At 37.9% G+C, this 12,500-nt stretch overlaps 2 protein-coding genes across 13 annotated transcripts in view; one reads left to right on the top strand and one right to left on the bottom strand.

Annotated features, from left to right (window-relative positions):
- The window catches only part of YAP1 (Yes1 associated transcriptional regulator), a 132,414-nt gene that overhangs the window by 38,660 nt on the left and 81,254 nt on the right, over positions 1–12,500 (top strand). The gene's annotated exons all lie outside the window — the stretch shown is intronic.
- Positions 1,987–4,282, bottom strand: L1TD1 (LINE1 type transposase domain containing 1). Its single transcript, XM_037740158.1, is given in 3 exon segments — positions 1,987–3,957; positions 3,960–4,237; positions 4,239–4,282. Coding segments are annotated over 3 exon segments (1,533 nt in total). The 3' UTR covers positions 1,987–2,746.

Below are 12,500 nucleotides of genomic sequence, written 5' to 3'. Positions count from 1 at the left end.
AAACATATTATGGTAAATTTCTACATGTACATGCTGGAGTTTGAGGATTAATAAGATGATCTTTCTAGTCTTTGCTACCTTTTGAAATTACTAAATTTAATTGCTGAAATTAATCTAGACTCTGGTAGAAATGAACTAACATTGAACACCTTTTATGCTTAAGGCAGGTACACATTATCCCTATTTACAGATGAGGAAAGGAAGTTCAAAGATTAAATAATTTGACCAACTTATTAAACAAGAAGTACAGGCAGAATCAATTTCATCGTTGGATCTCCACTCCTGAGAATGGCTTCTACACAGGTAGAGCCTCTGCAACATTATTTCTGTTTTTAGGGTTTTCAGGAAGTCTTTTTTCCCTACCATTTTTTTTATTCCACCATTGAGCTATCTTAAAACAAAGTCATTAGCTTTCCTTTCCTATGTATTTTAATTATATTCAACAGCTTTTAATAAACATTTCGTAACCATGTACATATTACTTAATATTAGCCACACCATTTCTCCGCCAGCTATACCATGGGCTTTAAAAACTGTCATATTAGCGATATTAGAATGATAGTCACATAAAAAGAGGAGAAAAATTTCTGCTATGTAGATTTTAGAAATTACTAAAGTATATCGCAGAAGTTAAAGTTTTAGAAAGGACTTTAAAAGCACCTTTGAATTTTCTAGCTTTGTGCTAACTTTATGACTATCCTTGGTTATGTAGAATAATTAACACAGAGTACAGTCTGCATTGGACACTTAAGAATTTTGAATTTTTTTTTACTGTTTTAAAATTCTAGCCAATTTCATAGCATGAAATTAATAGTGCATGCTTAAAATTGGGAAACTTTGGTATTTCCTAGTTGACTTGCAAGAGATTACAGCTTTGATCTCTTAAGCTGCAAGTAAACATCTGACTTGTCTATAAACACATGGTTTCAAGCTTTTTTGGAGCCTAAGAAGATCATTGGTTTGAAAACTGAAATAAGTATACATTTGTGACACTTGTGTTTCTGCGAAAAGAGAAGCTTTGGATTAAATTTTTCTGCGAAATCTTGTGTAATAGACAAAAACTGAAAAAACGAGCTATAACAAAGACATACATGGTTTAGTGGCGGTTCACTCAGTTCAGTAAATCCTGTGTACTTAATGTGTGCTGTACACTCATGGGTTTTGGATGGCATAATGTGCCTGGTTTAAGGATCCCATGAGAGTTCATAATACTCAATATTAGTGTCCATTTGGGAGTAGCCAGACAGCACTAGAATCATGAATTTTTTTTTTTTTGGAGGCGGAGTCTCACTCTTGCCCAGACTGGAGTGTATTGACACAATCTTGGCTCACTGCAGCCTCTGCCTCCTGAGTAGCTGTGATTAAAGGTGTGCGCCACTACACCTGGCTAATTTTTGTGTTTTTAGTAGAGATGGGGTTTTGCCATGTTGGCCAGGCTGGTCTTGAACTCCTGACCTCAGGTGATCCACCCACCTCAGCTTCCCACAGTGTTGAGATTACAAATGTGAGCCACTGCACCTGGCCATAAAGTATTTAGTGTGTGTGTGTGTGTGTGTGTGTGTATTTTTTTTTTTTTCCCAAAGGAAAAAGATTTACTATGAAGATTCACATAATGACAAGTAATACAGATTTGTGAAATTTCCTTTTTTCTTCCTCTTTTTGTAGATTGTTTCACATTGCCCAGGATGGCTTCAAACTCCTGGGCTCAACTGGTTTTTCTGTTTCAATTAACCTTACCATCTTTTCCCCAGTGCTTTTCTTTACTGTTCCCTCCTGTTTTCTGCTACATTGACAGATTATGTTGATAGGTGTGCCCCTCCCCTAAGTTTACTTTTAGACAAGCTAGGACAATATACATTCTAAAAAGACTAGTCAACTGCAGTAATAAGGTGGGGATGGGAAGTAGAACAAGAAATTCTATCTATCTGTAACTGACTGTGAACAATTAATTGAAATAACTCCCTTCAGATGAGCCTATTTTTTTTTAACATATCCTTTAACTTTATTAACATCTAAGTAATATCTGATATTCCTTGCTCCTCATCCCTGAGCATGCTGTTAACTGTACATCCTTCTGGGTACAAGTGTATTTTCGTTTTACTTGTTGATTTTTGGGTGTGTGCTGGGGAGGAGAGCATATTGTGTTGTAGTCATCCTAGACTATTAAAGTATATTCTCCAGTAATTCTCTCAAAGTGGACATATGCAAAACATAATCTCTAAATTCTTCAATATCAAGAAATACCTTTGTTTCATCCCCAAAATCAAATTCCAGTTTGGCTGGTTATAGAATTCTAGGATTAAAGCCTTTTTCCAGCAGAACTCTAAAGATATTGCTCCATTTACTTCTAGCATCCAGTGTGTCCAGTGATAAGTCTGCTGTCAATCTGATTCTTCTTCCTTGGTAGGTTATTTCTCTTCTCTCTCTAGAAGCCCTTATTATTTTCTCTTTATCATTAGAATTCGAAACTTTCACTAAGATGTGTCTAGGAGTCAGTCTTTTCTCATCAGTCTTACTAGGTACTCGGCAAGCACTGACAATCTCAAGACTTGAACCTTTCTTTAGTTCTGCAAAGTTTTCATCAATTATTTCCTTAATTATGTCCTCTGCTCTGTTCTCATTATTCTCCTTTTGTGGAATTCCTATGAAACAAATGTTGGAGCTTCTGGATCTATCCTCTATCTCTCTTTGCCTTTCTTTATGAATTATCTGTTTGGTCATTTGCACTGTATCCTTAGAGAATTCTTCAATTTGATCTTCTAGACTGTCTATTCCTTTCTTCAAGGAAGTCTATTCTTCTACTCAGATCACCTGCTGAATTTTTAATTTCCAAAACACCTGGATGGGAACTTTTCAGATTTCCAATCTCCTCTTGTATCTCTCTGATGCTATTAATCACACTACTCAAGTTTTCTATTTCCTGTGTTAAGTCTGCTTCTTTGGATGTTAGTTCTTCTGTTTGCACAGTTCTGTGTCTCTCTTCTTCTGTTTCCTTACAGAACACTGAACTCTGTTCCTCTTCCTCCTCCTCCTCCTCTCCCTGTAATCCTGAGGCCTCTTCTTCCTCTTCCTCCAGCTCTGAGGTCTCTTCTCCATCATCCTCCATCCCTGAGCCCTCTTCATCCAGCAACTCTAGCTCGGAAAACTCTTCCTCTTGTGTCTCTAAGTTGTTCATCTCCTCTGGCTTAGCAACTTTTACCTCTTTAATAAATAGAAAGTTCAAGCCATCATTGGTCATTTCTCCAGCTCTGTGTTTTGAGTCTAACAGGATATTACCCCCGTTTTCTTGAACTCCATATCTTCCTCCTCGATTTATTTCTTCCTTTTGTAGGAGTACCTCTTTCAGTAATTCCTTCATAGAAGACTTTTGGCTGGCAAATTTTCTAAGGCTTTGCAGATCTGAAAATGTCGTTATTTCACCATCACATTTAAATGCTAATTTAACATCACATAGAAATTTAGGTTCAAAATCATGTTCTCCGAGAATGTTGAAGACATTACTCCATTGTTTGCTAATATCCAGTGTTGCTGATGAAAGGTTAGCTGCCAGGGTAAGTACCATTCCTTCATCCGTCAACATTTTTTCTTCTCTGAAGGCTTTTAAAATTTTCTCTTTATTCTTGAATTTTGGAATTTTTCTTTCCTCTCTCACTTCAAGAAATTCATCCTGTCCATTCTCCCTACTCTCCCCTTCTGTAAGTTCTAAATGGATGTGGCGATTTCTCTGTCTGTCATCTACATTGCATAAGGTTTCTTCCATACTTCCCATGACTTTGTAAGTTCGTGATTCATTCTGGGGTAATTTCTTACCTTCATTACTATTGTATTCATTAGGATTGTCTAATTTACCACTGAGCTCATCTACTACTTTCATTTTAAATGTTAAATCTTCAGTATCAACTATTTTAGAGTTTTCTCCTTCTGTTTTTCCTACTTTCCCTGTTTTTTGTGATGCTGAATTATTTGTTGAAGCCCTGTCCTGTGACTGGAGTTCTCTGAATTCCTTACCTCAGGTATTGTAGTTTTTGCTCCTAAAATTGCCTTTAGGTCATTTTTAAGAGTTTCCCTCATCTCCTCAAACATCTGGTCTTGAATTTCCGTTAAGATCTTAAACTTACTCGTAATAACTGCTGATACATCCATGCATTTTAAATCGGTGATCAGAGCCATTTCCTCATCAGTTTCTATTAACTGCCTTCTTTCCATACAGGTGACATTCTCCTGTTTCTTTGCAAGTAGCAAAGTTTGATTGTATGCTAGACATTGAAGATACATGAGACATTGTGGGTGTATTGTCAAGACTGGATTCTGTTTTTAATTCCTGCAGAATGATTTTTGTTCTTACAGGCCTGCTAGACTTCAGAAACTCAAAATTTTAAGATATGTCAATCTCATTCCTTGTCTTCAGTCCTCGCGGTGAATCCATTCCTGAGCCCTTGAATTTGCCCGTTTTTCGTCGTCTCCGCAGCTCCAGCCCAATCCATGCCCCGCTGTCTCTCACGTGCATCACTGAAATCACCTCCAATTGCTCCCTGGCCTCTCTCACTACCGCTCTGCAATCCTTCTCCCGCTCCAATCGTATTTATTATATTGTAAACATAGTGTCTGTCTTACTGTTCTCTAGACAAGACATCAGTATCTGAAATGCCTTTCCTTATCTTCTGCCTGTTCTCGGTCATTATATCAATCTACTTTTAAGAACATAATACAAATTATGCTTTTTATTGCACATGTAGTAGAGGTTTAATATAGGAGAAAATGTTTGAAAATACATAAAGGCCAAAACAAATAAATGATCTCATAACCCATTGATAACATATTGGCGATATATTTTCAGGCTATTTAACTATAATCTTTGAATATTGCCAAACACTTCCCTAGTATAGTTATAACTATTTGTTGTCCCAGTAGCTGCATGTGATAGAGCCTATTAGAATATGACATGTTTGCTGCTTTGTGTGATATTCTGATATGTTATCTTTTACCTCTTCATGTGTTGCTATGTAGTTTTTGCCTAGTTACAGTTTGAAATATGAGTTCCTTTTGATTATTATAGCGACCACCCTGGGCAAAGCGCCATACTGGAGGATTTGGAGGAAATCTTGAAATTGTTCCTATAAAGCAACAAATGAAAGGTATATTAATGCTGTGTAATCTGAGCATATTTAGATAGGAGATCACCAGCCAGTGGAGTCAATCTACAGCTTCCTGGACAGGCTATGTTTTGGAGCCAGGCTTTTGAAGGAGCTGTAGAATAAGACAAGAGGCATGGTTTATACAGGGAGATGGAATAAGATGGGTATGATATGTAGACTGGATTAGAAATTGGTAGCATACCTTCAAGAGAGGAAATAAGCTGGTGAGATAAAGGGTTCAAAATGATTGTTAAGCCACGAGATGGATGAAAGGGGAAAGCAGATTTATTGTTGTCAAGGGGAGGGAAAGACTAGTCATGAATTGTGTTTAGGGAAAGCTGGCCTAGCAACTTACATGGAAAGTGGCTTGTGAGGCAGGGAGTATAGTTGAAGTCTTTTAAGGTATATGTGAAATGATTAGCCAAACTTGTTACTGCTGAGTATAGAAAGTAAAAACAGAAACGATATGTAAATAACTTAATATTGCTCTTGTGACGATGGAAAAGAAGGAAGAATTTGTTTGGGAAAGGAAAGATGAAAACCTTTGTTTTCAGTTACATAAAAGAGTTTATTTAAATTTATTTTCCTCTTCCTCTTGTTCTTTTGCAACTTTGGAGTCTGATTAGAGACTGGATCCTCCTTACTCCGTACCTCATATCACCTGGCATGATGACTTTTGCCCATAGTTGTTTCTCAGAAACATTCATTAATTGTGTATATGAAGGAATATAGATTACTGGTATGTGCTAGAAAAGAGATTTTGAGCAGCATGCTTCTTTTTTGTTTTTATTTTTTGAGATGGAGACTTGCTCTGTGGCCCAGGCCGGAGTGCAGTGGTGTGATCTCGGCTCATTGCAAGCTCCATCTCCCAGGTTCAAGTGATTCTCCTGCCTCAGCCTCCTGAGTAGCTGGGATTACAAGCACATACCACCAAACTCGACTACTTTTTTTGTATATTTAGTAGAGACAGAATTTCACCATGTTGGCCAGGCTGGCCTTGAACTCCTGACCTCAGGTGATCCTCCCGTCTCGGCCTCCCAAAGTGCTGGGATTACAGGTGTTAGCCACTGCGCCCGGCCTGCTTACTACTTTACATAGAAATTAGAAGTGTCATTTTAGTGTTCTTTGTCTTTTGTCTGCCAAACAAGAAGTCTTAGGATGTTTTGATCTCTGACCAAGTGAAGTATTGCCAGTCAGTGGCTTGAGAGATTTTAAAGTGATGACAGTGCTTAGGCATCTTACATAGCAAATTGTTGAGATATAAAATCTGTTATCAAATAGTTTAGTTACCAAGTGAAGCCTGCATTATATAATGTATTTGATTATCTAATGGTTTCACCCAAATCTTTTTCTTCCTTTAAATGCCAACCTCAAGTGTAGGGGTTCTATCTTGTGCTACTTATTTTTTAGCTCCTGCATGTCTGTAGAATTGTATATGGCTTGCAGTAATTTAAAAAATGTATATTGGCTTAGTTTAAACCTTAAAACATTTAAGAAAATATTAAGTCACTAAGAATGTTAATAGAACATTGTTAAAAAAATTTTTACACATGCAAATCTTTTTTCGATGAAAATACATCCAAATAGTATTTCTTTTTTTTGGAGACAGAGTCTTGCTCTGTCATTCATACTGGAGTACAGTGGCATGATCTTGGCTCACTGTAGTCTTCGCCTCCTAGGTTCAAGTGATTCTTCTGACTCACTTTCCTGAGTAGCTAGGAGTACAGGTGTGCTCAGCTATTTTTAGTATTTCTAGTGGAGATGAGATTTTACCATGTTGGCCAGGCTGGTCTTAAACTCCAGACCTCAAGTGATCTGCCCACCTTGGCCTCCCAAAGTGATGGGATTACAGGTAAGAGCCACTGTGTCTGGCCCCAAACAGCATGTCTTTTATCTAGCTGTTATAGTGTGGTAAAATTTCATCTTCTTTACCTTGATGAAATTATTAAACTTTTTTTTTTAGTGCATATAGTACTTAGGTTTGTCACATTTCTTTCTTTTTATTATTTATTTATTTTTTTAAGATAGTGTCTCGCTCTATTGCTCAGGTTGGAGCATGGTGGCACAGTCAGGCTTACTACAGCCTTGATCTCTTGGGCTCAAGCGATTCTCTCACCTCAGCTTCCCCAGTGGGTAGGACTATTGGCAGGCACCACCACACCCAGCAATATTGTTTATTTTTTGTAGAGACAAAGTCTACTTTGTTACCCAGGCTGGTCTCAAACTTCTTAGTTCAAGTGACCCTCCTGCCTCCTGCCTCAGCCTCCCAAAGTGCTGGGATTACACCTGGCTTGTTTGTCGCTTTTAATGGCTTGGGATTTCATTTGGTAGATGTTTACTTTATTTTGATGGTTGTGTGGGAGTGTCATAGAACAAAGTACCCAATCTTTAACCCTGCACAGCTTAATATTGTACTTTGACTTGTTCTCAAATCCACTGTTTTCAGAGGCAATTAAAATTAAGCCTTTTTGGGTATGAAATAAGCCTGAAGTCTTTATCTGAAGGAAGGGATATATCTGATTCTTGATTGTTCACACGGCTAGTCTCTCTGCCATTCTAGTTTTGTGACTTGTTGTTTATAGTACTGTTTCATTTCATTAAGAATTTTTTCTGCCTTATCATACTTATTTGTAGTTGCAAAGCCCATATCTCACAGTTGTGCCAAATGGAAATTCGAAGTCAACAGAAGTTACATAGAGATCTTGATTTTCTTTTAATATTCTTACATTTAATAAGTTGCACAGGTTCACTAAATTTCCTTTAATTTAATTACAATTCTTGGAAGAGAGGATTGAAAATATGGTTCAGTAGCACATTTAGAATTTTCACCAGGTCTTAGGCTGTGAAGGGAAAAAAACCATAATCTGCATGATTAATTTCCATACCTTTTAAAAATATATATATAATACATAACATATATACAAACATACATCATAATACATACATGGGATAATATAAAATTCACCATTTTAACAGTTTTTAAATATACATTCAGTGTTATTAGTCACAGTGTTATACAACCAATATCTATTTCCAGAATTCATTCATCATACCAATTAGAAACTCTGTACCTATTATATTAAATAACTCTCCATTCTCCCCTTTTCTCCAGCCTCTGGTAACCTCTGTTCTACTTTTTGTCTCTATGAATTTGCTTGTTGTAGGTACCCAATGTAAGTAAAATAATATGATATTTATTGTTTTCTGTAACAGATATGATTTTTTAAATTACAGAATTCTATTATATGTATGTACCATATTTTGCTTAGGTATTTATTTGTTTTTGTTTCTTTTTGAGACAGAGTCTTGCTCTGTTGCCCAGGCTGGAGTGTAGTGGCGTGAACTTGGTTCACTATAAACTCCACGCCCCCGGGTTCAAGCGATTCCCCTGCCTCAGCTTCCTGAATATCTGGGATAACAGGCGCGAGCCACCATGCCCAGCTAATTTTTGTATTTTTAGTAGAGATGTAGTTTCACCACATTAGTCAGGCTGATCTCAAACTCCTGACTTCGTGATCCGCCCGCCTCGGACTCCCAAAGTGCTGGGATTACAGGCATGAGCCACCATACCCAGCCAGGTATTTGTTAATGGGCACTTGAGCTGTTTCCCTTCCCCTGTTCTGTTATTGTGAATAATGTTGCTGTGAGCATTGGTATGCAAGTATCTGTTTGAGTCTCTGCTTTCAATTGTTTGGGGTATATACCTAAAAGTGAAATTGTTGGATCATGTAATTTTTTTACTTAATGTTTTGAGGAGCCACCGAACTGTTTTCCCACAGTGGCTGTACCATTTTACATTCTTACCAGCAATGCACAAAGGTTCCACTTTCTCCATATCCATGTCAACACTTGTTTTTCATATTTTTGATAGTAGGCATCAGAATGGGTATCTCTGTCACGAGTGGTGTTTTCATGGTTTTGACTTGCATTTTCCCAGTGGCTAGTGATGTTGAGCATCATCTTGTGTGGTTATTGGCCATTTGTTTATCTTTAGAGAAATGTCTATTAAGGTCCTTCTGTACCTTTTATATTTTATTTTTTAAGATAGAGTCTTGCTCTGTTGCCCAAGCTGGAGTGTAGTGCTGTATTCGTAGTTCACTGCAGCCTCGACCTTCTAGGCTCAAGTGAGTTGCCCACCTCTATGCACCAAGTGGCTGGGACCACAGGCACATACCACGACGCCTGATTCATCTTTAAATTTTTTGTGGGCATAGGGTCTCGCTTTGTTGCCTAGGCTGATCTTGAACTTCTGGCCTCCCAACTCAGCTAGGTTCTAAATTCCTCATAAATCACCAAAAAAAAAAAAACAAAAAAAACAAAACAATAAGGATTCACAGTTTTCACTATGATTACTATCTTGAATTTAGAAGGTAAAAAAGGGCAGGGTGCAGTGACTATAGCAATGGAAATTGAACTATGGCTGTTCTTATTAATAGTATATGTATGTAGTCCCTGTATACTCTTAAGTGTAGACATTCTTGATTTTGGTGAGTCAAATAATCCTAGATCTATTTATTTTTTATCCTTCTATTTTATAATATATATCTATTAGCTTGTATTTGTTAAATGATAAATTTTAATATTACATGTTAGTTATACAATTATCTTGACAGTTGAGTTTAAGCAACACTATTGAACATAGAAGGGACTCTGTTACAGGCTAGAGGTACAAAGATTAATAGAACATGGTATGTATGTATGTATTTATTTATTTTTGAGACAGAGCCTTGCACTGTCTCCTGGGCTGGAGTACAATGGCACGATCTCGGCTTGCTGCAATCTCTGCCTCCCAGGTTCATGCAATTCTCCTGCCTCAGCCTCCTGAATAGCTGGGATTACAGGCACACACCACAACACCCAGCTATTTTTTTATTATTATTATTTTTAATAGAGATGAGCTTTCACTATGTTGGTCAGACTGGTCTCGAACTCCTGACCTCGGCATCCACCTGCCTCTGCCTCCCAAAGTGCTGGGATTACAGGTGTGAGCCACCACGTCTACCCGTGGTCTTTATTCTTAAGAGTAGAACAGTACTTATCAACAAGAGATGATTTTTGTCTCTTTTCTTCCTGGGTACATTTGACAAAGTCTGGAGACGTACTTGGTTGGTACAATCATGTTTAGTCTTTTTTCAGCCAGAGGGGTTTAGTTGAATTGTACTTGGGTTCTCTCATTTAAGTGGTACAGAAATCACACCTCTGTAATTTAGCCCATGCTTCCCCTTTGTCTTTCTTTCAAGAATGCTTCTCCAGCCTCTCCAGCTAGCTAATTTTATAGATTATTCCGCACTCTATTCAGAAGCTGTCACCTTTATGTGTCGTCCTCTGTATTGCTAGGTTGTACCAAGAACCTTTCCGTAAACACCCTAAGCTGCTCTCTCTATCATTTTATGTTCAAGTTTTGTCTTTATGGAGCTTTCCCACTAGAAGATAAGCTCCTCCAGGTCAGGGACTATGTGGTGTGTGTGTGTGTGTGTGTGTATATATATATATACATATATATTTTTTTTTTTATGTCAGCAGTACTTGACACTTAATAGGTGTTCAGTAAGTGCTTTAAACAAACTGTAGCTTGGATAATATTGTTTGGCTTAGGTTTAGTGTGGTTTTTATGTTGTATGGGTAGGGTTGGAATTGTGGCAAGAGAAACTGATTGACAGGAGACTTGAATTCTAGTTCTGCCTCTACCACCCATTAGTGCCGTCATCTCAGGCATGTTTGAGTGACCATTATGAGTTTTAATTCTGTCATGTATAGAGTCAGGGAGGGTTGGGCTACAAGGTTGAGAAGAGCACTCATTTCATAAGCTGTGTATCACAGCGCAGTTAACTGAGGCCAGACGACCTTATTGAACACAGTTGTGTATCTAGGAATAAACAGAAGAGGCTTCAGTGTAACTGCCAGATGTTTTCCCCATAATTTAAGACAGCAGATTAGAAACATCAGTTAATAGGAAATACCAAGCACCTGGGCGTCTAAATGAAGAGGTCCTTTCACTTATCTGTGAAGAAACTTTCGGCCTATATTGTTTTTATTGATGACCTGGATAAGTGAACTATTACTGCATTCAATGTGGTTCACATTGAGCCTTTAGTAACCATTTCTTACCTGGCTAATGAAAAGCCAACTAAAGATGCTGATCAAACAGCTTTGTAGTGTGTTGTTTTTCAACCTCTGAGTCATTGACATGAAAGCAATCATAGATGCGGCTTCTACCAGTGACCCCGATGTTAGCAGCTTTTGGACAAGTGACAGGTAAGACACTGGCAATACACCTTTCACTCTGGCCTCTGTAGACAGCTTTGTTGATCTGAGAGGTTAAGTCTGGATTTTGTCTAGGGAAAGCCGAGCTACTCTGTGAGTCTGAAAATATGTGTTTTAGTCCCATTATGGACACAGTTGTGTCCATTTCTTTGTGTATAAAATGAAACCGTTGGTCAGGTGGTCTCCAAGTTTCCTTCTAACGTTATACTCTTCTGTGTAAGTTGCCCTTCAATTTCAGCAATTCTATTATTTTTATTTGCTGAATCACCAGATGAAGCCATTTGGAAGGTTACACTATTGTTTCAAAAATTCAGATTATGCCTGGACATAACTAAATAATCTAAATTTATTTTAGTGTGTGCATCAATTACTAGAAGTAAGTTGTGCTGTCTTTGGATAATTAAAGGGGAACTTAACAGCCTATTTTGGAAATACAGGTATTCTGGGTTTTTCCTCGAAAACATAGGAGAAGAGCATTGCATCTATTAACTGCTGTGTGGAGGCTGAGAGAGCTCAGGGAAACCTTCCTAAAATTGGACATTTTGAGCTGGCCTCAAAGAGTTGACGGGAGAGGAGTGGGGATGGGAAAGGAATTGAAGGAGACATGAAATAGTGATCTATGGGTGAAGATCCTTTTAGGTGTGAAGTGTTTTTTATATTTTGAGAGCTTTTGAATTTTCCTTTTCTCTTAAGATTTTAATCTTATCTCCACATGGACTTCATTTTTATAGACTGAGGTGTTTCAATTACAATTAGGCCTGGTCTTTGTTCCGTCCCTTAAGCCATCTTCATAGTTCATCTTTTCTTTAGTGGTTGCATTATGTCAGTCTTGAGCAATAGTGACCAAAATTTTCCACAGTATCACAGATACGAGTGATTCACAGATGGCAAAAGTCACTGCCCACTCTACCACTGCTCCTCCCCGCCACAGTTGTAGTGGACAAAACATTTTATGAAAACTCGCACATGTATAGAGTTTTGTCTCTTCTTTTTTTTTTTTTTTTTTGGGACGGAGTTTCGCTCTTGTTACCCAGGCTGGAGTGCAATGGCGCGATCTCGGCTCATCGCAACCTCCGCCTCCTGGGTTCAGGCAATTCTCCT

The sequence above is a fragment of the Cebus imitator genome, unplaced genomic scaffold (assembly GCF_001604975.1).
Source record: "Cebus imitator isolate Cc_AM_T3 unplaced genomic scaffold, Cebus_imitator-1.0 Scaffold79, whole genome shotgun sequence".
In the NCBI taxonomy this organism is placed as follows: Eukaryota; Metazoa; Chordata; class Mammalia; order Primates; family Cebidae; genus Cebus; species Cebus imitator.
This window is presented reverse-complemented; position numbering and strand designations above follow the sequence as displayed.